At 35.1% G+C, this 25,963-nt stretch overlaps 3 protein-coding genes and 1 long non-coding RNA gene across 5 annotated transcripts in view; 3 read left to right on the top strand and 1 right to left on the bottom strand.

Moving 5' to 3' along the window:
• Positions 1 to 10,077, bottom strand: part of LOC129793209 (uncharacterized) — a 15,802-nt gene extending 5,725 nt beyond the window's left edge. Inside the window, exons 1-2 of the mRNA XM_055833027.1 lie at positions 8,777 to 10,077; positions 2,346 to 2,487 (exon numbers count right to left, since the gene is read on the bottom strand). Of these exons, the coding sequence (XP_055689002.1) occupies positions 2,346 to 2,487; positions 8,777 to 8,940 (306 nt within the window). The 5' untranslated portion in view covers positions 8,941 to 10,077. The remainder of the gene's footprint in view (positions 1 to 2,345; positions 2,488 to 8,776) is intronic.
• The window catches only part of LOC129793263 (uncharacterized), a 70,694-nt gene extending 49,812 nt beyond the window's left edge, over positions 1 to 20,882 (top strand). Inside the window, exon 2 of the long non-coding RNA XR_008750892.1 lies at positions 20,779 to 20,882. This is a non-coding gene — a long non-coding RNA (uncharacterized LOC129793263). The remainder of the gene's footprint in view (positions 1 to 20,778) is intronic.
• Positions 1 to 20,882, top strand: part of LOC129793178 (probable beta-hexosaminidase fdl) — a 33,138-nt gene extending 12,256 nt beyond the window's left edge. The window contains exons 2-6 of one of the 2 annotated variants that reach the window (XM_055832973.1): positions 11,864 to 12,072; positions 13,280 to 13,960; positions 15,522 to 16,419; positions 16,511 to 16,605; positions 16,669 to 20,882. In XM_055832973.1, coding sequence (XP_055688948.1) covers positions 11,930 to 12,072; positions 13,280 to 13,960; positions 15,522 to 16,419; positions 16,511 to 16,605; positions 16,669 to 16,828 — 1,977 coding nt within the window. In that variant the 5' untranslated portion in view covers positions 11,864 to 11,929 and the 3' untranslated portion in view covers positions 16,829 to 20,882. Of the gene's footprint in view, positions 1 to 11,863; positions 12,097 to 13,279; positions 13,961 to 15,521; positions 16,420 to 16,510; positions 16,606 to 16,668 lie in introns of both variants that reach the window. The other variant, XM_055832972.1, reaches the window with a different exon arrangement.
• Positions 20,883 to 21,138: 256 nt separating this feature from the next.
• Positions 21,139 to 25,855, top strand: LOC129793260 (nose resistant to fluoxetine protein 6-like). Its single transcript, XM_055833092.1, has 10 exons — positions 21,139 to 21,346; positions 21,447 to 21,589; positions 23,324 to 23,470; positions 23,663 to 24,163; positions 24,246 to 24,584; positions 24,661 to 25,005; positions 25,068 to 25,254; positions 25,320 to 25,462; positions 25,528 to 25,642; positions 25,727 to 25,855. Exons 1-10 carry the CDS (start codon positions 21,268 to 21,270, stop codon positions 25,774 to 25,776), a joined length of 2,049 nt encoding a protein of 682 aa, XP_055689067.1. The 5' UTR covers positions 21,139 to 21,267; the 3' UTR covers positions 25,777 to 25,855.
• Positions 25,856 to 25,963: the final 108 nt, after the last annotated feature.

Below are 25,963 nucleotides of genomic sequence, written 5' to 3' on the forward strand. Positions count from 1 at the left end.
AATCGATTTTCAGACCGTGAAATTAGTCATTGAGACGAGCTTTCCTCAAACTCATGCTCCTGTTTTTTTTAACATTGAAGCCCCACTCCCACCTAGTAGTAGAGGGTGGTGAAACGTGCAAAATGGTTTGAAGGGAGGGAAAGATCACACTTTTTGATTCAATTACTTTCATCATGGGGCAACAGCCAGCATCTTCTTTTTCCTTCCGTTGCTGAAAATAAATGAAAATGCCCCAACCAAGTATGTTGTGTGTCTTTTGGTTTATGTATATAGGTATAAGATGGGAAGAAGACCAAGCCCTTGGGAGGGGGTAGAAAAATTCACAGGACAAGGGTGGCACAAAAGTGCTTTGATTGGAAAAATTTAATTTCATCTCTCTCAGCGTACTCAGCACATTGCGACAACTCATACTATTAATTTCAAAATGATGATTTGCGTTTATAATTCCAGTGTAATTTGTCATATTTCACACAATTTTTTTTGCCTTCTTTTTTTTGCGCTATAGCACCCCCGGGGGTGGTTTCGGTGTGTGTGTGTGTGCGGTAAATGAAAAAACACGAGATTCGCGCGCCATTTCCAAGTTTTCACACCCACAAGTGGTCGCGAAATACGACGATTCCAAGGGGCTAGAATTGGATTATTTTTTCATGGTAAACCCCCCCTGTAAAGTGTCACGTGCTTGTCATTTGTGATAAATTCTTGTGGAACATACCGCCTCGCCACACCACCCCTTAGCGCACCACTTTCACTTCACCCCAAAAATAAATGTATCCCTTAAATTGGGAACGAGTGGGTGGGTATGGAAAAATAACACCCGGTGACCTAGAAATTGTGTGTCTTGAGGCATTTTTGGGTGCAAGAAGACACGTATTCAATAGTTTTTCCTGACACGCCACTCAATATATCCATTCATGGGGGGTAATCCATGTATATTTTTGGACACATTAGACCTACTTTGTGTGCGAAGCGAGAGTAAAGAAGGAAAAGGTTATTTTATCCTGGATTTTTGGAGTAAATATTTGAAAAGCTTTTGACGCAATTCTTCGTTCCTTTTTTTATTTTAACATCTCAATTGGAATGTTATTAGGTATTCAATTTGGATTTTTTTGTGTAGATTTTTTTTTTATTTTCAGCAAAAAAAATCCGTGAAAGAGTTAAAATTGTATTAGATAGACTTGTAATCTGTTTTATGCTCTATGTACTCTATGCGCCATATGCTTATGCTTCATAAAGTTAACTATTCTTGTTTATTCCATTCACATTTTTATCTTAAATTTTTGAGTAACAAAGAAAAGCCAACGCTGTAAAAATATTAATTTCATTTTCTTATCATTTAAAGCTGATAAAACTAATCCATAATTATTTTTGTGCTGCCTATATGCTAATTCTTATCAAGGAATGGGGATTTGGGATCAAAATGAATCACACCAGCTTTCCAAATTAATTTCCTATTTGCGTTAGTCCACTACTGAACTTATGAGATTTTCATTCGGCTGATATTTTGATTTAAAAATAGCTTGTAGCTATTTATATCTAAAGATGTTTAGGCGTTAAAATTTGTGTTTGTTTTGCTTTCAAAATAATCCAGAGTGTTGCCGCTAAGAGATCAGTGACATGGAGCTCTGTGAGAGTATAAACAACTTTTACGCAAACGTAGGAGGACGCAAGAGGAAAATTTTTAAGATGAATTTCCCCATGACAAAAAATTCTGATGGAATATAAATTATATTTTCTCAAGTTTATCCTTCTACACACCCCATGGCATTCGGTGGGTGGTGGGGGTTGTGTGCAGAGAATGTCAGGCCGTTCCGCATGGCGCGGTGCTAATGTTGAATGTACACTTTTCGGCTAATGTGTCGGGACGTTGGGAAAAATTATTGTTCAATATGCTACTATCGTGTGCCCGTCAGACCCAAAAGAACTGGTGGAGACAGTCCAGGATTTTGGTGTTATTAATGCGATGTCTGGTGGGGAAAGGTTTTTGGTGGGATGAATGCGACGAATTTAGGGGTGGGTGGGTGGTTTGAGAGGAACCTCCCAGTCAATGGAAATCTGTGGGCGTATATGAATTTTCTATATGAAGCTGAAATTGGCAAAATTGAAGTATATTTTCATGTTTGACGATACCATTGAAACCATAAATCATGTCCTGCACTGAATATAATATCAGGAGAATTATTGAATCGTATATACTCTTGACAAAACTACTTGGAGTCCCTTTTCGAACGAATGTCAAACAATAAAATTGATGGAAAAATGTAGTACCACCAAGTAAAAAAAAAAAGATTGAAGGGGGATGAAGAAGTTGAGGTGGGAAAATGTACATGATATCGTATCCATAATACCTGTTCGACGCTATAAATTTCCATATTTGTGTCAGTCTCGAGCCATCGTTGACGATATGTTGATGTAGATCGCTTCTTAATGGTGCGATGGCAGCAGTAGCATACAAAACATACCACAGTTATCACAACTGACAGCATAGCTCTGGTGAAAAAAAAAGAAGGAGAGAAAATAGGAAAATTTTAATCATATAATGCAGAAATGCAGAAGAATGTGTTTAAAATTAAATTGGACACGACATTTTCAGGCATTCGCTACCTATAGAGGTTGAATTTTATACCCTTTCTTCTACTAATTACGTTATATTTCTAAAGATTATATATCCACCATCCACTCTATTATGACCTACAAATTATTCTGCAGGACATTGTAAGAGCCATAACAACGACTGAAATATTCTTTGTTTTATATTTAGAGAAATTTTATGAATAAGTTTAATAAACCATTTCTATGGCCAAACAATTTTTATACTTATTTCAAGGCAAGATATTGTTTAAATATAAAAAAAAGATTTTTTTAGCAATTGATGAGATTTTTTCTGACACAGCCACTCTGACGCCATTCTTATTAGAACTTATCTATTTTTTACTTTAATAAAATAAAATACATATATGACGTGGAATTTATATTCTCTGACATTTAGATTGTAAGAGAAAGTATGGACGGATTGTGAAGAATTTATGTGTGTAACGAACAATTCTAATAATAAGTTGTATTGAGTTTTCTTTTATGACTATTGCTTGTGATTCTTATGATATAAACATTGATTAGTGGAATGATTGACTATTTTTTTTACTTATAGAAAGACTTTGAGATCTTCTTGTTTAAATACAACTACAATTTTATTAAAATTTCCTCATTTAATCTTAGCTGAAATGCGTTAAGAACTTTCCTGTAAATAAGATCTTTTTAGTGTTAAGAATTCTCATTGAGTGGTTAAGTGTGTTAAATTAACGGAAAACCTTTGAAACTCTTTTGAAGAAACTACAAATTCTCAAGAAAAACTTTAACAATTTGCAAGTTGAAAACTGTTTGACAATTATTTATGCTTTTAAGGGTATAAGTGAGCCTTTTAATGATTTAAAGAAATCCCAAAAAAGCAGCTGCATAGAAAGAGCTTTAGTGGAGCAATAAAATAGATCAAAACAGCATCCTTTTTTTCAATTTTTTTTATAAGATGCTTGATGTATGTTCATGTAAATCATCTGTGAGAAGATATTTAAGAAATGAGGGAGAAAAATTGCATATCAGGTAAAAATTCCCACCTTCACCATCAATTATCTTCATCAACAATTTATTGTGCTACATTTTGTTTTCTTTTAGCCGGGGAAAAGTTCGAGGAAATAGCAGATGTGGTGTAATTGAAAAACAAGGGTAGTTTTTCATGTTGAAAAAAAAAGAAGTTTCTATGGGGTTGGTTTTGTAGCTATCGGTGTCTGATGGAAGGGTTTGGTTTGGTGGGTTGACTTCCGCTGGGGCTTGGTTCATGACACACAGGGTGTGGATGCTCACTAATGGAAAATAGCGTATATATAAAATGTTTTTTTTTTATATTCCTTGCTCTCTTGCTAAAAGACGTACAAAAGGAAAAATGTTTGACTTTCCATCGATTTACCACGTGGAGTTGGGGGGGGAATGTGGAAAAAATAGAATCATGTGTTCAACAATAATTTTCTTCCGCACAAGGAATGAAAAGCAACAGACAGCAAATCACGGGTATTATCAATAGGGGAGCTTTTCTCGTATAGTTTGATGTGGGAACAAGTGAAGTGGACAGAACGATAGGAATCGCGAGGGTATTTTTCGTGGTCACTCTCTAATAGCCACCCTCCTGGCATGTGATATATTGCCCGTGGTAGTTGCTTCTTGCATCTATTTCAGGGATTTCTGTTGGACGCGAGGGCTTTTCATGGTGGAAACACATGCAAGACACTATCTGCTTCATCGCCTTCGAAGTGCTAGGCCATCATCCCTCAATAGGGGCGCGTATTGGGGTAGAAAGAAGGAAAATATCTCGATGTGTGTGTGTGGAAGTTTGTCTGACCTTTTGGTAAAACGATCGTCCTCTCTTGACTCTGATGTGAATATAAGGAAAACACAAGAGATTGAAGTTGACTAACACACATTGTGTGGGGGAGGGGGGGTGACAAATACAAGACGTAACTGAATCCTCTCTTACTGGCTTCCTTGTTACACATTTTCCACCCATGAATCATTTTGGTTTGTTGTAGTGCCATGGGAAGGAGAAGGGGTGGATAGTTTTGTTAAAGCGCGTAAATACGAGGCGGAAAAGGGGGGGGGGGACTGGTGGTGCGAAGAGAACACACAAAAGGAGGGCAATGAGGTGGAAAGTTAATGAAAAGCTTCGGGAAAGTCTCTTGAAAGTCCCTTGATCGATTTCCCATAGAATATGTATGTTTGATGTGGTTTGAAAAGGTGATGAATAAATAAACCCATATCGCCCTCGCTCCTTTTGAATTATACCCTTAAAAACTTATTTTTAGTCGACTTTCCAGCACTAACACACAAGTCACCCCCCAATGTGGGGCAACATCGTCATTTTCCACCCCCCCCCCACACTCATACTCAATAGCCCAAGGGTTTGCATGTCCCTCAACTTTGTGAGGGGTGCTAACTTTTTGGTGAAAGTTACATATTTGTCGCGTGACCAAATTCCAACGGCCGCACTATCAATTCTTTGTGCTTCATTACATTTATACGCTTCTTTATTGTCACGTAAAAGAACTCCATACTACAACAAGAACAACAAAAATCGTCTCGGAAAATCGTTTAAAAGTTTTGACGTACTGAATGATAAAATGTGCGGGTGGAATACTACCCTAAAGCGATTTTCAAAGGGCGTAGATTGAAAAAAACAGCCCATTTAATGTTATTGAATTTTAGTAATTTAAAATAGTTAAAAAAAATCACTGAGGTTTAAAACTTATTATTTTTTTTTAGTTTCACATGTACTAAAAAAATATTTAAAATTATTGTTACCTATTTCAGACTAAGAAATGAATCCTTTCATCTTTGAAATTTCCTAATTTAATGAAACTTTTTTTTTATTTTCTTCATTTTGGCTTTAGTTTTTTAACATAACATTAGATTTTCAAGCCAGACCGTGCTTAAATTTTTAAGGGTTCGACTTAAAGTTTCAAAGATGGCCTTAATTTTTTTTAGTCCGGACTAAATTTTTCATTCAATCCTTAAGTTTTCTTAAGCCAAGCCATATTCTTTTTTAAACTAATTTGAGTAAACATGAATTTAATCATCTTCTTCTTCTTCTTCTGCACTTTAAATTGTACGGCTGTTGGATTCCTTCCGGATCCATATAGCCAATTTAATCATCTTATTAAGAATTTTCTCATCAAGGAATGATTTTTTTTGGGTTCAAGCTTTTGAGTTTTTACGATTAGCTCAGGCTGAATGAATTCAAATGAAATGAATTTCTAGATGCTTTATTACGAAAATCTATTTTCATTCCCGGTTCAGCCTGATTTAACCTTAAAGCCGTAAAGGTTTGACCAAAAAGAACTAAAGTCTGGCTTGAGAAACTAAAGCCTGACTTAAGGAACTAATAAAACCGAACTTAGAGTCTTCAAAATAGGTTTTCTTTTTGATTGATTTGATTAAATGGTTTATTGTAATCTGCCCAAAGGGCTAATATACATATCGTTTTTACAGTATTTTCTTTAACTTATTCATAACTTATCACTTACTAAATTTCATCAACAAAGTCTTACATTTTCCATACTATATCTCTTTTATAATGATGAAAGTATTTAAGAGCTTTCTTTGTCTTTTTCAATGATGAAGTTACAGACCAAAGATATGGTCAAAAGCACTTCAAATTCATAATTTTTTTCTCCCTCATCTCAATACTGAAAAACCCTCAAAGTCCCAGACATCTTTCTTAAGTCTAACCATTTACTAGCTCAATTGATTAGATGGCAACTCTCATTTTTCTCACGTAGTTTTCCTATCCAATGGTCAACTATTCCCATCGTAAAGCATTCACTTTCCGATATTTATTCTCAATCAGCTCCAATTTCAATCTATCTCTGTTCAGAAAGGTAGTCCGAGATTTTTGTCGAAACGCGGGCCCTCATTTCTCCATTAATCAAGTTTCGCTATCCTCCCAAAGTGATCTCCTGCACACCAAGATGCGGCCCAGAACATCCTAATGCGGCTTTGAGGTTTTCTTTTTGTTTTTATTTAAAAGATTGACTTAAAATTTAAAAAAAATCAAATTGTGGTTAATGATCTTACAGTCTGCATCATTTAAATCTGTCCTTTAGGTCTTTCAATTCTTGAGAAATTTAAATATTTTCAAAAGCATAAAACTAACGGAATTTCTATTTCAAATGTCATCCAAGGCATCCAAGAGATGATTTGTAATTACATAAATTGCTTCTGTTCGCGGAATTCAACCCTGACTTCTAATGGTCTCTGAGGTATTTATGGCCTGGGGATTTCATGCCCAATCGATTTGTCCTGATGTGGTGGTTTTTTTTGTACCTCCGTGGTGACCCTCATAGTTAGCATACCGTTAGAATGAGGTAGTGGAAAAAGAACAGAACATATGGGGGTGTACTTAATTACAGAAGAGATGTGTAAATAAATAATAAAATAATCATGCATTTTCTATATAATCACATGATCCAGCGTTTTTCTCTCATATTTTTCTTTTGGTGAGTATGTGTGTGGAAAACAATCTTTGGAAGAGCTTTCCCCGTTGTATATGAGTGAGGCACTTCTGGTGAAAGTCGATAGATGGTGTGATAGAATTAAATTGAATTGGAAAACGATTTAAAGGCTGAATTCATCTTGTGAAACCCCCGCAAGTGAATGATTATGGTGTATGTGGTTGGGGGTGGATTGCAAGGCGAAAGAGAAGGAACTTGAATGGATTTTATCAATCTCATGGAAACCATGCTGTAAAGTGAATTTTCAAATATTATTTCCACCGTTGATTCGCGTAAGTTGTTGTAATATTATTTCATGGTTTTGTATGGAAGATGGCATGTACGGGGGTGGTGCTATGTATAGTGGAAAGGGATGAATGATAAGCTCTTCTCTGTGCCGGTATACATATAGCTGCTATATCAAACTCTCTATCATCCAACCCCTCCTGCTAGAATGGGGGTGGTTCGTGTGTGTGTGTGTGCAAAAGAGGAAGTATAAAGTTTAATTAAACGAAGTTGAATTGTGCAAAGTTAGTATGGTGATGGAATTGTATTAGGTGGGATGTGTATCTCTCACACCCGCAGAAGGAAGGGGGTTTGGGGAAATTTGGCGAATGTATTTCGTAAAGTATGCCATAGAGACACACCATTACATGGTACAAATTGATAATCTAAAATATATGAGGTTTCGTCTCTTGCACTGTAGAATAAATCGATGGGAGTCATTTATTGCCAATAGAGTTGTAAACACTCAGGTAATTTTTTTTGCTTCTTCTTCTTCTCATCCTTTGCTTTTTCATTTCATTTCATTTTGTTCCTGGGTTAAATCGTTGATTTACCCAAAAAAGGACTTTATATCAAATAGTTTCATCTCCGTCAGAATTGAAATTGAATTAAAGTCGAAAACAACTAACGAAATAACTACTGAAATCTAATTGACGAATTTCAATGATTATGCGGAAATTGGAAACAGATTTGGTTGATTTAAATTTAGCTCTTGAAATAGATTCACTAATTCAAATAAATTGAGATTTAATAATAAGATTTTTTAATTTCATTTAAATTCAATATAATTTATTGAGCTTATTCGATTTTGGATAATTCGGATAAAAATTCGAGGAAACAGCCAGAATAAGCGTGAAATTTTATATAATAAAAAAAGAACAAGTATTATAAAAAAATATTATTTAAATTACGTTTAAAGTGGTTCTACACAGGACTATCCTCTAAACCTAATAAAGGTTAAATATAGTTCAAAGTTAGTTGAATGTCCTTAAAGTCTTTAAATGATAATTTCCTTAACTTTTTCGTAAATATTTTAAAAAGATATCATACTAGTCCTTTAAATTCCAAATACGAAAATCATTAATCGAATAATAATTTTCTGTTTTCCCTCAATGTTTTTTCCTTATCTATTACCATGTCTTTCTCGTCTCTGGTAAATAGTCGTTCAACTCTAAAACGTAATGAGATTTTTATTTGGGGTAATTTGTGTGGAAAATCACAGGAAAGAGAGATATTCTCTCGATTAACACTCGATGGTGTTTAGTGTGTCCATATATGTATATATGCCTGGATGATGATGGTTTTTGACCCACAATGTTTCTGTCGTACTAATTATCAATTAATGATGGGCTCAATTCAATTAGCAAAGCCCTCAAAGTGTATGTGTGTATGGCATGACATGAAGCATGAAAGGTCTGATAATGAATCAATTGATGGGGTTTGATGATGAATTTATTTACCCGCCAAGAAGTACATTGACATTCCCGTGCAAATTGGCGCCCGGACGCATTGTCTGCAGCCCCTGGTGGCCACCCTTCTCCACACTGTAGTATGATATGGAATTGTTGCTGAGGCTATTGTGGGAACTTACTGCTGCAATCACAGCTAGGCGTTTCATTGACATCACTCCCGCACCACACGAACACGACGGATTGGTTTATTGGTGAAGGAAAAATTGTTGGAAAATGTGGGTGGATGGTTTTATAGCAAATTGCCAAGAGGGAGTGTTGGCAATTCACAATCCTCTTTTCCTCACTACAGTTAGAGCTTTTCTGCCTTCTTGTTAATTTGCCAAATGGACTCGTAGCATTGGTAAAAGTTCGATGTGTGTGCGCGCGCGAAGAAAATGGATTTCCCTTTCTGGAGCACACACCGGTGTGTAAGTCTTCTATTCTGTATTCTTCAGCAGCAGTGGAAAATGAAAACAATACAATGCAGAGGGAAAATATGAATGAGTTGATGAGGGTTTGGGATGCAAAACAAGACGACTTGAAATATAAAAGCCAAAAGGGATCTTCGTGTGCTAGGAATCCTTGTAAATCTTTTCCTCGTTCCACAACTTTCTCCTTCTTCTCTGTTTTATTTATTTTTTTTTTGCCTACACGAAAACTACAAAATGTTTCAGCTTTTCTTTTCCACTCTCACACACAGTTTTTCCACCATAGGAGTTTATTGTTGAACGTGGTTAGAGGTAGCAAAAGACGTTTGGTATAAAGATTGCGGTATGGGGGAAGTCGGTGTGGTTGGTGGTGGTGGTTCAGCTGTGGTTGATGTTTTGGGGGGTATACACGGGAGAAAAACGAAAAAAGGATGAATACCGTAATTGCACTTTATGTTATTTTATTCACCACACAAATGACTATGTATGTATAGTTGAGTGGTGGGAGGGTTTAAATTGAAAATTGATTTCACATTTTTTCCATCACTTTTAGTTTTTCTTCTTCCCCATCAACCAATGCACTGTGCACTTAACAGTGTTGACGAAGATTTCTTCTTTTTTTTCCTTTTAAAGAAAAATCTTGCATCAACAACTAATTTTCTTTCATCAAGAACTTTACGAATTTCCTTAAAAAATATTCCATTAAAATGTTTTTCTTCACCGTGGAATTTATCACGCGGGTTTTCCTCCTCTTACACAGAGCTTTGCGAAAAGTTTTCCACACGCGTCAAGTGGCACGATTTGGTTTAAAAACGATAAAAAGGGAGGAAAAAGGAGCACAAGAGAAATTTTCCACCCTTACAAGGTGGTATCCTCGGTTCAACTGAGCGCACTTGTGTCTCCTCCACGACTACTTTCCCCGAATGATTTTCCTCCACCGCACACACATAGAGAGCTTTTCTCGCGTGACCGCGACTCACCACTTTTACCATGCTTGGATCTCGAAACAGTGCTGCTCGTGCTCCACTGTCGTGTACAATAGATCCTGATGTGCCTGTGTGACTCCGACCATTTGAATTTTGTGGTGCTCAAACAGTGACGGTTGGAATTGGTGGAAAACGACACAGAGGGGACCGGAGAGGGTGGTTTTCCCAGCGTGTTCAGAAAATCAAAATGCTTGTTCCGCATCATACCATTTTATTGCTAATTTATGGCTTTTTTCTAACACTTTGTGGAAGAGTTTTGATTTTAAACTAAAAGTATTGTATATTGACCATTTGACCAATTGTTGGTTTATGGCTTTTAATTCAATTAAATGCTGAAGTTCTTAAAGATATATCCAAATGAAAATTCCAGTTTATTTACAAATGATGGCATGTTCAGTGAAAGAAAAAAAAAATGCAATTGATCTAATGGGCATGATCTAACATTGCAAGAATTGATTACAATTTATAATTTCAATTCTTGGGAAAATATGGCTCAATTAGACTTAAGTGGTTTGATTTTATCGAACTGTTTTGTTTGCTATTGAATCAATAAAAAATCATTTTGGAATACTTCTTATTCCATCATCAGGCTTTCTAGCGTAGAGAATTAGTTTAAAACTTCTTCAGACGAATTCTTGTTATTACTTTCGACTTGATAAATCTCCAGATCTTCATGATCAATCTAACGAAGGTAAGAATTAAATAATCAATGAACGCGGTGTTACTTTCTTTGGAAAAAAATCTAGTTGTGGTTTTCCTCTTGAGGATTCTTCTTTCAACTGTTATTTTGACTTATTGGCCCTGCTTCTCAAATTTATCTTAGGATATTATGTTTTTTAACAGCTATAACCTTAGAATTCGGCCTATTATTGGTCCTAAATATCATAATATTTTCGCTCTATATAGGAATTTCTAGGAATTTTCATTAGTCTTTCGTGATAGCTAGAAAGTACGCAGCTCCTTTTTTTTTAAAGGATATTTGTGGGTGGATGAGGTGTGTTTGGTGAACTGACACGAAAGTCCGTGTGACTCATTAAGCCAATTAGTCTGCGGTATATGACAGAGATAAATTTGCAAAGGGGTGGTTGTGTCCTTTTTTTGACTACGCTGAAAGGAGAAGAATGGCGCAGGACTACAAAGGATTGAACGTGGAACGCGGTGTTTTGACTCCCTCAAAATCCAGCTGCTTCCCATACATACATTACTTTCCTTCTCACGACCAATGGGGCAGTGCAGTGTGTACTGCTGCTTGGCTCTGCAGTGATTTTCCTTCTTTTCCTTGTGCTTCAGCACGCGGAAGGGTTGAGAGGAGGTACGGTTTGTAAGTGGCCTATTTAGAGGAACTTGTCGGGATAGCAATGGAAAGAAACCACACTGTGTAAGAAATTTCGTCCAATTTAGTGCTCTGAGACATTTTCTTTGCCGCAGGATGATGAAAATATATATATTACACATACATACATATATAGCAAAACCTCTCATAGCTAACTATATATAGAGGGAATGCATGTTGCTCTGCTGTGGCCGGAAGTGATTTAAGACAAGTGCTTCTCACTTAAATTTATGACGGTCGAGGGTGGCCCTTATGTGTGCAAAAAGGAATGGGAAAAGTCCCTAATTTGTCAGATCTTAATGCAAATTTAATGACTAAAGCGGAGTATGGTCGTTTATATCAATTGCAGGTGACGACAACGCAGCAGTGCCCGAGATTGTGGCCAAGAAGGAAGTCAGAAAGAAATTGCGTTGACATGGCTCTCACGGCATCCCTCAGACGTACCTTGATCGCTCTCTTTGCACTCATGACATTCATCCTTATGGTGTTTTACTGGAATCAAGATGTTCTCAAGCCGGCATCATATCTAAGCAATTTTGATCGCTTCGTGAGAACCAAGTTAGTGCCTGAACGTGAAAAAATGTATGCATGATTTTTATTTATTTTTATTTTTACTTTATTCTATTATCTATCTATTACACAATGATTTTTTAAAGGAAATTCAAACAAATGATGGAAATTATTTAATCGATTTGATTGATTTTACTTTAATTATCTACAAAGATAATTTCTCGTAGAATTGGGGGAGAAAGTAAATTTAGAAGAAAATTTCGTCATTTAAATTCGTCATTGAATTTCTCCAAAAAAGATTTATTTATTATTCATGGGGTGAATGAAGTCGTTGGTACAATTTTAAACTGGTCGATATAATTGTTTTTCATTAAATTTTAATAAGTTTGTGAATCACATTGAAGCTCTTTAGTTATTTAAAGGGTTTGTTTCAAGACAAGAATATTTTTGAAGAGAAGAAAATTTTTTTTACAGTGTCTGAGATTTTTCATTTTATGTAAAGTCTCTGATTTTTTAAAAATCTTTTAGAATCAAATAAAATTGTTTATAGAATTTTTTTTAATAGAACTAAAACAATACAATCCACGTGAAAGTTTTAAATATCAAAATTAGTGACACAAATACAAAGTTAAATTAAATATTTGTCAAGATTTATTTTTAGTTAAAGTTTAAAATTCATTCATTGTTCTATATTTATTTAAGTTCTCACGAGTGGGTGTTGTGAGTGCTTTCAATGAAAGTTTTTAGTTTAAAAACTAAAACTTTTCCATGAAATTTAGTAATAAAAATTGAATTTCCAATAAATTGATATTGCATTAAAAAATTTTCTCAAGAAAAAGCTTTTAATGTTTTAGTAAAATTTAATTTATTTTCAATAATTTTATAAGGATTTTTTTCTTTCTCGAATTCACCTTGAAAGTAGAGAGAGATAATTTTCTTTACATAAAAATATTATATTATGTAAGTATTACGGTGTATTATTTACATAAATGGAGCATGCATAAATTATGTGGCTTTTCTCGTAATTCTTCTTCTATACATTATCTTTCAACAATGCGACGTTGGGGCTGGGGAAAATATAAAAATAAGTGGGAATTAATGCAAACAATCTCTAAATAGATGAGAATATGTCTGACTTGATAACTTATATTCTCATTGTGCAATCTATTTAATTTATATTATGTATCAAATACCTACATACCTGGTATCTGTAGCTGTAGAGAATCCAATAATACTTCTCTCATATTTATTGTAGTTTCATCTCGGAGAAGACATGGACGTACAAATGCGTGAATGATCGATGTATTCGAGAGCACTACCTCACGCAGCATCATCATGAGAAGCGAATCCCCTTCCTTACGTGCTCAATGACGTGCGGTGCTCCAAATATATGGCCCGAACCAACGGGAAAGGTGACACTGGGCAGTAAATCTCTTACCTTTTCCACGGGGTGTGTGAAAGCGCGCATTGAGACGCCGTTTGAGAAGGTGGAAAATCTCTTTCGCGATGCATTTGTCGTTTTTATGGATGATATGCGATTAATTGAGAGCCTAGACAGGGATGACAAGGTGTCCCATGAGGGTGAAAGTCACACCGGTGGTGCTGAGGGTAGTAATGATGTGGCAACAAGTGTACCATCAAAACGTCCCGAGGAGAGTCGCTGCAAACCCGATCATCCATGTGATATTGACCATTTTGAAATTGTTGTAAATATACACAAATTCCCCGACATCTACCTCCGTTCAGACACCGACGAGAGCTACAACATCACCCTCACGTTAGACAATCGACGTATTAGTGCAAAGATCATTGCAAGGAGTTTCTTTGGGGCTCGCAATGCCCTCGCGACCCTCCAGCAGATGATCTGGTATGATGATGAGGATAGATTGTTGAGAATCGTTGGACGGGCATATGTGGAGGATGCCCCAAAATTCGGGTGAGTACCTTCTTCTTACTCATAAAGTCGCATTATTAAGGGATGAAGAATGCGTCAGGTCATAAATTTAATCTTACGAGGAGAAATGCTCTTTTGAGGAATTTTGGAGAAAGTTTTGGACGCGCGAAGGAGCTCCTTTTTAGCATTAATTTATCGTGTGAAGCATTGCAAATTTACAATTTCTCCCTCATTTATCTCCAAAAACAACCCCCTGTGTGTTCGCGAAAGGGGGCGTGTGGAAAAGTTTTGTCTGTGTGTGTCTTTTGCACATCATATTTAAACACTTAATCACCTTGCGCCAAGGGTGATGGCTAAAAGGGGTGATTTTCACGCCGGTACTACCGGAAAAGTGATGCGAGAGAGAGAGAATTGGAAAATTTAAAGGACATGCAGAATATTTCATGGGAAAGCAATTTGGAATTATTAAATTAAAGTTTGATTAATTCTCTTCGGTATGTTCTCTTCTCTATTTAGCAAGATAATTGTTTTAATCCTTTTATAGTTTATTCATTTTTTTTTATTATTTGTCAAAATTTGAAGTCGTTAAACTCATTTTAAAAGGTGGAAAAAGTTCTCTATTTTTTTTTTTATTAAATTTCAATGATTTTTGTATTTAAGGATTTTTGATTTAGAACTCTTTAACCTCTCTAACCTCTCTTAACTCTCTAACCCTTTCGGGACAAATGGAAGAATTTTATAACTCATTAAAAGAATTTCTTTTTAATTGTAAAAGATTTGTTGCTAGTGTCAAAAAACATTATTTTCATGTTTTAAAATTAGTTGAAAAATAAATTTCAAACGTGTGAAATGAAACGTCAAGAGTTTGAAAAGAAACGTCAAATTTAAGAAAAGAAACGTCAAATTTAAGAAAAGCAACGTCAAATATGATTAAAGAGAAGTTAATTTACCAAATTGTCTAGGAAAGGAACGTCACAAAAAGAAGCATAAAATGCGAGAAAAGAAAAGTAAGAAAGGAAACGTTAGAAGCTAAAAACAATCAAACGTTAAAAAACGTCGTTAACAAAAAATGTCAAACGTTAGTATAAGTATGTTAGAATTGTTTCATTCAATGAGTGTCTATCTGGTGAATATTTGGAATATTTTAGCGAATCATCCGAATCTTAACGAATAATCAGACTGTTGATAAATAATCTGAATCTTGACAAAAACTTCGAATCATTTTGAAGAAAAATCAGAATTCTGATAAATAGTCCGAATTTTGACGAATAATCCGAATCTTTACGAATGGTCCGAAAATTCTTGACCAATAATCCGAATCTTGACGAATAATCCGAATCTTGACGAATGATCCGAAAATTCTTGACCAATAATCCGAATCTTGACGAATAATCCGAATCTCGACGAATAATTTGAAAATTTTCGTTCAGATAAACTCCCTTTTCATAAAAAAAATTATCTCCTAAATCGTTTTTCTTAAATTTGTTTCTATTGCCCTTTAAATGAAGAGACAAATTTTTTAAAAATACATCCCCTTGAATAGATTTTTAGCTACGTCCCTGAGTTGATAAAAAAACTAAGGAACTATGTATCCTTCATATAGATATCGAGGCCTTATGTTGGACACATCGCGTCACTACTTTTCCGTGGATGCAATCAAGAGAACCCTCTCGGGGATGGCTCTGAGTAAGCTCAATCGCTTCCACTGGCACATGACGGACAGCCAGAGTTTCCCTTTTGTGTCACGCCACTACCCACAGCTGGCGGCACACGGGGCATACTCCAATCACGAAGTGTACACGACAGAAGATGTGCGGGATGTTGTGGAATTTGCACGCGTACGGGGTATTCAGGTGCTACCGGAGATTGATGCCCCAGCACATGCGGGCAATGGGTGGGATTGGGGCCCGAAGCATGGGCTTGGGGAGCTAAGTTTGTGCATTAATCAGCAACCGTGGAGTTTTTACTGTGGCGAACCGCCGTGTGGGCAACTCAATCCCAAGAACAACAACACCTACATGATTCTGCAGAAACTCTACGCGGAACTCCTTGAGCTCACGGGGCCAACGGATTTCTTCCACTTAGGTGGCGATGAGGTGAACCTGGAGTGTTGGAGTCAATTTTTCAATGACACCGATCTCAAGGGGCTGTGGTGCGAATTTATGCTGCAGGCATTCCAGAGATTGCGCCAAGCTAATGGGGGCATTGCTCCAAAAATGTCAGTGGTATGGTCGAGTGGGCTCACGAGTTCGCCGTGCCTGTCGAAGAATACGTTCGCGGTGCAAGTTTGGGGTGGGAGCACGTGGCAGGAAAACTTTGAACTCATTGAGAATGGCTTCAATCTCATTATCTCTCACGTGGATGCGTGGTACTTGGATTGTGGCTTTGGCAGTTGGCGATCAACGGGTGAGGGTGCCTGTTCACCCTATCGCACATGGCAGAATATCTACAAGCATCGTCCGTGGTATCGTATGCGACTCACACCAATGCAAACCAAGCAGGTAAAAGACGACGACAGGAAGAAAAAAATTTTTTTTTTCAAATTAAAAAATTTCTTTAACGGGGTCAAACTTTTTTCTCAATTCTTTGTAGATTCTGGGAGGAGAGGTTTGCCTGTGGACAGAGCAAGTGGATGAATCAACGCTGGACTCGAGAGTTTGGCCACGAGCAGCAGCGCTCGCGGAAAGGTAAATGTAATAATTTCTCTAAATTTTGTCCATTTTTTCACACAACTTTAAAATGAAAATTAGATTGTGGACGGACCCAGATGATGAGCATGATTTCGATGCAGTCCACAAGGATGTGTTCAGTAGATTTTCCGTATTCCGGAATCGACTTGTTCAGCTGGGTATAAAGGCTGAGGCAATATTTCCCAAATACTGTGCCCAAAATCAGGATGAATGTGTCTGACTGTTGAGATGAAATTTCTTTTGTAATAATGATGCTGTTAAGTAATGTTTAATAGTTCTCCCCCAAAAGTTGTATTGTCCTCATTTAGAGAGGATAGCAGGAGGAAAATTTAATTGTATAATTATTGTGATTAGTACCACTTAGAGCTTTTTTTTATATATATAAAATTAATTAATTATAAATTATTCTATATTACGTCGAAAGAACAAATAAAAAAAATGATGACAAATTGAGAGAAGATTGTAAAAAGAAAAATGAACGTTTTACGTAAAAAAGAAACATAAGAATACGGCTATTAATGAGAAAATATTATATTGTAGAAACATTGTGACAAAGTTAGTAAACAAATTGATATTAAGATGAGGTTTTTTCGGTCTTTTATAGGATAGATTAATTGCTCCTTCACGAAAATTTTACTTTTAAAACTTCATTACCCGCGTGCAAATTCAACTATATATCTCTGTCAAAGTTGGGTGGGAAATTAAATTAAATGGCATTTCCTCTTTTAATTTTTCTTAAACGGAGTTAAAATGTTAAAAAATTAAACTTTTTTTGGAGAGAAAAATAAAATTTTATAAAGTCTTTTAATGGAGAAAAAAATCCAATTAATTAATATTCCTTTTCAAACGATTACGTATTAATGTTGTAAGTTATGTTTTATGATTTAATTGCTTTACATAGTATTTCTTGCCGCGATTTGTACATACATTGATTGCTATTTATATATAGTTGACTGCAAAGTAATATTAGCTCTGAATTTATTGACTCTTTATACTATTAAACTAACCCGAATTGTGATTGTTAAAATACTTATAAACATGCTGAAGAAATGCGTGGCGAACGTTTGACTTAAATTCTATAATAATAAAACAATTTAGCTTGAGTATAAATAAATAGTTAATTAGTCCACAAAACAATTAATTAACAAACAAAGAAAAACGTGAAATAAAGATTTTGAGAAGGTTTCAATATTGATTGACATAGTTAATGGTTCAATGAGACAAAAAAATCTCCGCATTCCATTTGTCCTAATAAAATACCTTTTACATGCGACATTAATATACCAAAAGAGGCTTTTTTTTACTTTAATAAAACACGAACAAAACTTTCTACTAACTATTATTTTTTTCTCTGTGGAGTGATCACAACTTTCTTTCATGAGATGTTTAACGAAAAATCTTCTTTTTTAAATCAAATAAATTTAAAGAATTTTCACCATTTTAGCACAATATAGAAATATCATTTAACGTGGAAACTTTCAAGTATATTTTACATGGTTTCTTTTCTCCAACATGTTCTTCTCCTTCCATTTGGGGGTGGGAAACTATCGCTGCAAAAAAAGTATTTCTCTCGTGCAAATTACAAACTTGGCACAAAGTTAATAAACAAGCATTTGTGATTGTCTCCCATGGACGCCAAGTATCGCGTACGCGAGTAATCCCAAATTTATCGACAAAGATTGTTGAATGCAAAAGAACTAAAAACTTTTCATTAAATGCAGAAAAATATATAGATTTTGGAGCAAAAGCTAGAAAGTTTGTAAAAGTTCAATGAGAAAAAATTAAGAAGAATTTTCAATTAAGAAATTTTCTTCATCTACAGGTATTTAACCACTAAATATTCTTTAATTTTATATTTTTTTGTGAATAATGGGTTGTAGTCAGCTACAAAAAAAATCCTTGAAATTTCAGAACAAATTTTAACGATTTCAAGGATTTTCTCTACATTTTTTATTTTAAAAAAATCTGAAATATTTTATAATACTTAAAAGATGTTTTTGAGTGAAAAAAAAAATCATTCAAAATACATTAAAAATTGATTTTATTAAAAATGAACAACTTTACTGCACTCTCCCCTAAAGATTACACTACCAACCAAAAGTTTCTAAATGAATAAAAATTTTGTATTTTTAGGGCAACTTTCCAGGCAGTGATTATATCTCAGGCTGTAGTTAACCGATTTTCAAAACTCCGTCAGTTTTGGAAAAGTACATTTCTCACCTTTCCAAAAAAGGTAGATTTTTAGTAATCGGTCGAGCCGTTATTTTTCAGCAGCCATTTTGGTTAGCCTATGTAAAAAAGGATTTTTCAATTTTTGACAAATTTTCACTTTTCACGGCCGCTAGTGCACCGATTTTAATAAATAAGACTATCGTTGAAAAGGTAATTTAATTCCCTTTCCAAATCTGATAAATTTTTGAAAAACTATCAAGCGGTTCGTTCACACTACGGTCATTTTAGTGGATCAATAGTAAAAAATTACATTTTTGAGTATATTTCAGGCTGTGACTGAACGATTTGAACAAATTTAGATTAAAATGATAACTACACATGCTCTCTAATTTAAAAAAAAAATAAAATAAAAAGAAACAATATTTAGCTAAATCTATCAAGTTAGTTCTCTTGTAATGCAAGTTTTGGAAAGCTCTGACCTCTTTTTGTGTTAAATTTTGCTACATGAATTGATTTTGGGAAATCAGTTGACAAGGTAGAAATAAAGTCACAAAAATTTTTCCTTAACCGTTGGTGGATCGAGGTTTCTAACCTCACTTTGACCTTAATTTTCTCTCAAAAAGAAAATGTTTTCCGTGTTTTCTTTCGACGAAGTTTTGAGTAATTGAATTTTCATACAAACAACATTTAATTCTGTGGCGATTGAAAAAATCGAATTGGCCACGGTGGCTAGCAAAATCCTCCAATGGTTAAAAAATCAGCTCTTTTGGTTACCCAGAAACTTTTTAATGATAGTGTAAGTTATTTTCTTATTCAAGAATTTTTTTTCAGTTTAAACCATCTTTCTTCAATGAATATTCATCTCGATTTATTTAATATTTGATTGATCACTTCAGAGAAAACTCTGCAATTCTTTTTTTTCTTTTGAATTTTCATGCTATTTGACTCAATTGGTGCTTCGGCGAAGAGGTGAAAGAGATTAAAAAATAAAACATTAGAAGTAGGATTAGTTTACAATTCCTTCTCATTTACGAGAACAATACAGAAAATGCATGCGAAAGGTATTTTTTGTTGTTTAAATTCATTAACAAGATCACTCAAAATGCTCTTTAGAACATCGAACAATATAAAAAAAAAATTCTTGCAATGGTGTGGTGTCATGTGATAGAGGAGACTGAACAGAAATTGATTAGAGAGACGTGCGCGAGATTTACTTACACAAAAAAAATGGAATGAGGTGGAATGTTTGACTTTTTTTTGCAGAATAACGATGATTCGAATGAGAAGTAAATAAATGCTGGGTGCAGGCGTGTGCAATGTGACGCCCAATTTTAATGAATAGTTCTTTGTAGGAATACAGGTGATTTAAAGTGTGACCTTAAAGTAGAGAAAGAGAGAAGGAGGTAGGGGAGGATTGAGAAGAAGAAAAAAATAATGTAGAAAAGTTGAGGCGTGTTTTCTCAAAAACTATTAAAAGAAAAAAGAATAATTAGAAAATTTTTGTATTGTAAAAAATATTAATAAACAAAACTATAATATCCATCTAATAATGGTGTAGTTTCCCGGTATGTATTAGTTTTCAGCATTAAATTGTTTAAATTCTAAACCTTAAACTTTTCGTGTAAAATGACAGAAAGGGGTTTTTTTCTTGTGTAGGCGCAATATATAGAGTTAAGAGAGAAATAGCTTAATTGTACAATAAATATGTTTTTACCAGTATATAATCATGATAATTGCAATTTTTGGCGCTTCTGTAGTTTAGCTTTAGGATAAAAATGGTTTAAGTGTGATTCTTGTTAAATAAAATTAAATTGTAAAAAAAAAAATTAATAAGTCTTTATGGGAATTTAGTTCTTATAATCAATTTTAGAAAAAGATGTTTTAATATTTTTTAGAATAATACATAGAAACATTATGTAATTTAGTAGGAATTTGTTAATTTTTTTGCTAAGAAAAAAAAAGAACTTTTATGTACCTCAGAAGCGAAATGCAAAAAAGGTGGTAGAGAGTTAGTGAGAAGAAGAAGAATATAGGGTAAATAACACTGAAGGAAATAATGTGGATAAGAGTGATGGATTCAATAAAAAAGGACATTAATTGAATGCAAAATGTATGGATTTATTTTTTCCCTTGCAATACAGGGTTAATCGCGGTATTTACCACTTACATTCGTGATTTGATTTCCAATGTGGGGATCGAAGCCCCGCGCATATTTTTACGTTGTGCTCTTGTATCCTTTTTCCTGGGAATAACATCGCAGCGTCATCTGGAGAGGTACTCACGTGCCAATTCCGCGTTATTCATTGCGGGGAAGAGTGTATGTGTATGGCTAAATAATTAAAGATGTCGCACGTCACCTTGCCACCCACTTTCGTGCACGCCCAAGTCATTTCCACCATTCATTTCACTTTCCGCACAAAGTGGTGCCCAGTTGAGATCCGGAAGTTGTGCAACGTGGTCCGTGGTGTCCGTTATACGTGATTGGGTATGCACCCCAAAGTCCTGGCCATGTTGGCCTCTCTCCTAGCGTGTCTCCTCAACGTGACTGTTGATGCTCAATTTAACAGTGAGTTCCGCCATTTTTTCGCCACAAAGGATATTCTTTAAATTAGTTTCTTTTCTTTTTATTTAATAAAAAAATGGCCTTTTGGTGAATAAATTTTCAGTGAGTGAGTACTACAAGATGCCCAAATTGTATCTAATGGATGACTACGACCGCTGTTTGGATGAATACAATGTATCCACCTACTGCATTGCAACGTCCATCATTAAGCCTAATGCCTCATCAGCCCTTTGGGATTACATTGAGGTGATAAATGCATCGCAAAATAATGTCCTGAACTTATAATTTCGTTTGAATTATTATTTACGAGATTTATTCGCTTAATTCTTTTGTGAAAAAGACGTGAAATGCTACAATTTCTTGATTTTAAGTAATTTCGTGTAAAATACGTTTAATTTAACGACAAACTGACCAAAGAAAACGTTTTGATTGAGAAATGTCCTCAGAGGATATCAACAGAATGGATAAAGAATGTTTCAGTGCTTAATACGGTAAAAAGGAAAAGGCTTAATTTGAAGAAGTTGAATAGATTCGGTTAAAGGATGCGTTTAAGAACATCTTAAGCGAAAGGAGTTTTTTCATCGATCTATGGAAAACTTCTTCATTCACAAAACAATGTTTTACCCATTTTATCTTGTAGAGAATCAAAAAGCTTATTAAATCGCTAAAGAATTTCTATTTTTAACTGGGATCATATAGAAAAAATCCGCCAAAAAGTGCCCTAAGTTTATATGTTTGTCCGTTTAAACGAGATAAAATGGCTTAAAATTGTTTCGGAAAAAAGGAAATTCCGGTTGAATGCAAACTTTAGGAAAATTTCAAAGAATATTCTTAAACAAATCTAGGTTAATGAATCCCAATTTGGGAAGAAAAATTTATTAACCATGGACTGCACTTATCAAGTCAATAAAAGTCATTAAAATGTTTTTTTAAGTAATTTTGTGCGTTAATATTACTTTTTCATCAAAAAATCGAAGTAATTTTTCGTTATGTTTGATCCTTTGAGACGTTTTACGGTTATAAAATTATCAGGAACTATCTTGGTATAATTTTGCGTTAATTACAACCAAAAATATGAATAAAATTTTAAACAACTTCTACAAAAAATCACGGAGAAATATTTGAATGAAAAACGATCAAACGGTCCTTTATGGGTTAAAAATTCTATTAATATTCTTGCTAAATCTGTATAAAAAATTTAAACTTTTAATTTAATTTAAATTTTTGTTATTAAGAAAAGTGAGATGAAGTGATTAAAAATTAAATAAATTTTGTGCAGGAGTGAAGAAAAATTGATTTATTGGACATTCCTTTTAGCGTGATTGAAAAGCAATTTGTTATTAATCCTTTTTTTTTAAAGTCAAATAGTCATTTTAATTATTAATTAAGTCACTTTTATTCAAGGGAATTACTTCATATTTTTTTTGTTTATTCACATTCACATTCCATTCAGATTTTCTTTTTTACACACTAGGGGAGAGCGGGGTTAAAAAAGTCACTTAAGGGTTTAGAAAAAGCTCAAAATATCATATTTCCCAAACAGATAAAGCGAAATGTATAGCTCATTTCTTTAGGAAATTTACTGCCCTACAACTCTTTCTCAGATCATTTTGTTCTATCTATCTAGCTAGGAAATATGATATTTTAGGCTTTTTCTAAACCCTTAAGTGACTTTATTAGCCCCGCCCTCCCCTATACAATTTTTCTACAAATTCTATTTGCGATATGTTGTAAATGGCGCGCAGATCCTCTTGGAATGGTACACCGTGCCGGAGTCTAGTGGAGACTGTGTTGGCTGCGGGGGGGAAACATATTTTTCTCGGGAAAATTTCATTAAATTTTATTTGGATGTACAAAAATATTGATTTCTCTCACATTTCAAATGATCTAAACAGAAAATCCTTGCCAAATGAAATTTTAATTAATAAATTAAATTCATCCTTTTTGTGGGTGTGTCCTGCAAAATATTGTTCTTTGTAGAAATTTTCTGCAAATAGGAAAAAACATTTCCGGCATGATCACCTCCAACGTGGGATTTGTATTCATGTGTGTCAGGATTTAATGGATCGTTTTGATTCTGACGAGCAATTGTCCTACTTTCAGGAGGAATTCCCCACTGATTACGAGGTGAGAGCTTCACTAAACCTCACTGCTAAATGCAATCCATGTTAATAATTTACACAGCGTCGGCGTCCTTGGCCAACATTCTGCTGCTAACCCTCCGCCATTCAATGCTTCTGCGTGAATGACTGTGAGAGGAGAGAGCATGATTGTGGGTCAAGGATTTCACTGATGTGGAATTCTTTTGCTATACTTCAGGTCAAGCTAGATCCGCGGATTTTTGCCAAATCTCGACACTACCGGCAGCTGTATGATCAACTTATAAATCAATGCATAAATTATGAGCTAATTAATGCCCATGATCTCGTGGCATTCTCGCAAATTGAGTACTGTGTGACGAATCATGAGATCCTTGATTATGATTTTGTGGATATTTGCTTCTTCTTCGTACTGGTTTCCCTCATAACGACCGTCTTTGCGTCCACATACCTCGATAGGAGACTCAAAAAGACACGTCCTGTGGAGGAGCAGACAACTGAGCACTACCGGATGCCACTGCAGGGTCCTGCCAATGGGCGCGTAACATTCTCCTTTCTACGCAATTGGTATCGCCTAATGTCTGGCCCTAAGACCAATGCGGATAAGGATTTGCGTTGTATTCATGCCATGAGATTTCTTACGATGTTTTGTGTCATCATCGGTCATACCATTCTTTTCCTCAATGTTTTTCCCGTTCTCAATCCACAATACATTGAAATGGTGAGCTGTTAGTCCTTATTGGAAAGATTCTCCTGATCTACAAGATCTGAGAGTACAAAAAAAATACTTTTCTTGTTCCCAGAACTACTACAGATTCATCACAATGATCCTCATAAATGGGCATACAGTCATCCAGACTTACTTTGCCATCAGTGGATTCCTTTTATCTGTTCAATTTATGGATTACAAGGAAAATCAAAAAGTTTTCCATTTATCCTACTTCTTTAAAGCCATCTTCTACCGATACGTACGCCTTACGCCCGTCTATGCCTTTATGATCTTCTTTCATGCCACCCTCCTCATCGACGTGCAATCCGGTCCACTGTGGAAGCACGTGGCGGAAACCGAAAAGTCCTTCTGTCGCTCCAACTGGTGGACCAATATTCTCTACATCAACAACTACGTACGCGTAGAGGAGCCTGTAAGAACAATCCCATTTGCAAGATTTTCTTTTCTTGTCCTAATAAGGAATTCTAATTAATTTGAAATGTTTTCAGTGCCTTCAGCATGGTTGGTACCTTGCAACGGATTTTCAGATGTTCATCATTGGGTTAACACTGCACATGATCATGTGGCGCTTCCCAAAGTCCACCAAACTCCTCCTTAGCATATCCGTGTTTGTCTCCTACCTGATTCCCGGCATTGTTACGTATAGGAATAAATTCGAGGGTGTTGTAATCATACGTCCGGAGTCTCAAAAGTACGGCATGTGGTTTGATGATGTCTACAAGAAGATCTACATTCCTACGCACACAAATAGTGGCACTTATTTGGCGGGAATGGTGGCGGGACTTTTGTACAATAAACTCAAGAAGAAGGATCTCAATCTCAGGCAGAATCGAGTAAGATTCTTGAATTTCTAATCAGAAACAATTAAATTAAAATCAATTTATATTTTTTTCAGGCTTTCATATGGGCTTGGTATGCTATTGTCCCAACAGGAGCCCTTCTCCTCCTCTCTGCATATTGGTTCTATGCGTGCACAATGGAAAAACCAGCCTTCTGGATTGCTATCTATGCTGCAATCATGAAAAATCTCTGGGGTGTCCTTGGAGGAATTCTCATTATTGGGAGTGCTTTTGGTGTTGGATGTGAGTTAATTTTTTTTCTTTTCAATCCCTTTAAAGGCTTTTAAAAATCTTTATTCTAATTTCAGGGATAGCACGCGATTTTCTCTGCAACCCAATTTTTCGACCACTTGGTCGCATCACCTTCTGCGTCTATCTTTGCCATCCATTCATCTTGCGTGCAACAATGGGCAATGTTCGACAGCCAGTCTTTCTCAGTGACTCCACAATTGTGAGTTCTGAGAAAAATCTTTGAAATCCCTAAAAATAATTTCTAATGAATTAATGTTGTTGTAGATCGTCTACGTCTCATCAACACTCATCCTTTCATACCTGGGTGGTGCTCTTCTGTGCATTGTGCTGGAGCTTCCCGTATCAGCCATTCAGAAGCAAATGCTTAATCGCAATAAAGGTAAAACATTTTGATTTATTATTAAATTTATTAATTCATAAAAACAAATTATTTTACTTTCTAAAATTTCTCTCAATTCTCAAGTAGATCCTGCTTTCTTGGACAACACCATTGAGCTCGTGCACAACACATGAAGCCTATTTTTTTTTGCTCTTCGAAACCTCCAAGTTCAAAAATCGGTATTTTGTTAGTTTTAATTTTAAATAAATTCCATTTGGGCACAAAAGAAAATGTTTATTCAGTTGGAATTTCAGTGTCTTTCCTGTCGGTTGAGAAAAAATTCAAACGAGGATTGTCCGCGATATTCCATGATATCGATAT

This window comes from Lutzomyia longipalpis, chromosome 3 (genome assembly GCF_024334085.1).
Source record: "Lutzomyia longipalpis isolate SR_M1_2022 chromosome 3, ASM2433408v1".
Lineage (NCBI taxonomy): Eukaryota > Metazoa > Arthropoda > Insecta > Diptera > Psychodidae > Lutzomyia > Lutzomyia longipalpis.

Bases quoted from the DNA above. Each gene is read 5' to 3' on its own strand.
- LOC129793260 (XM_055833092.1), top strand. From the start codon at position 21,268: ATGCACCCCAAAGTCCTGGCCATGTTGGCCTCTCTCCTAGCGTGTCTC. The intron at 24,585-24,660 runs GTAAGAACAATC...AAATGTTTTCAG, and splicing joins ACGTACGCGTAGAGGAGCCT to TGCCTTCAGCATGGTTGGTA. The intron at 25,463-25,527 runs GTGAGTTCTGAG...ATGTTGTTGTAG, and splicing joins TTCTCAGTGACTCCACAATT to ATCGTCTACGTCTCATCAAC.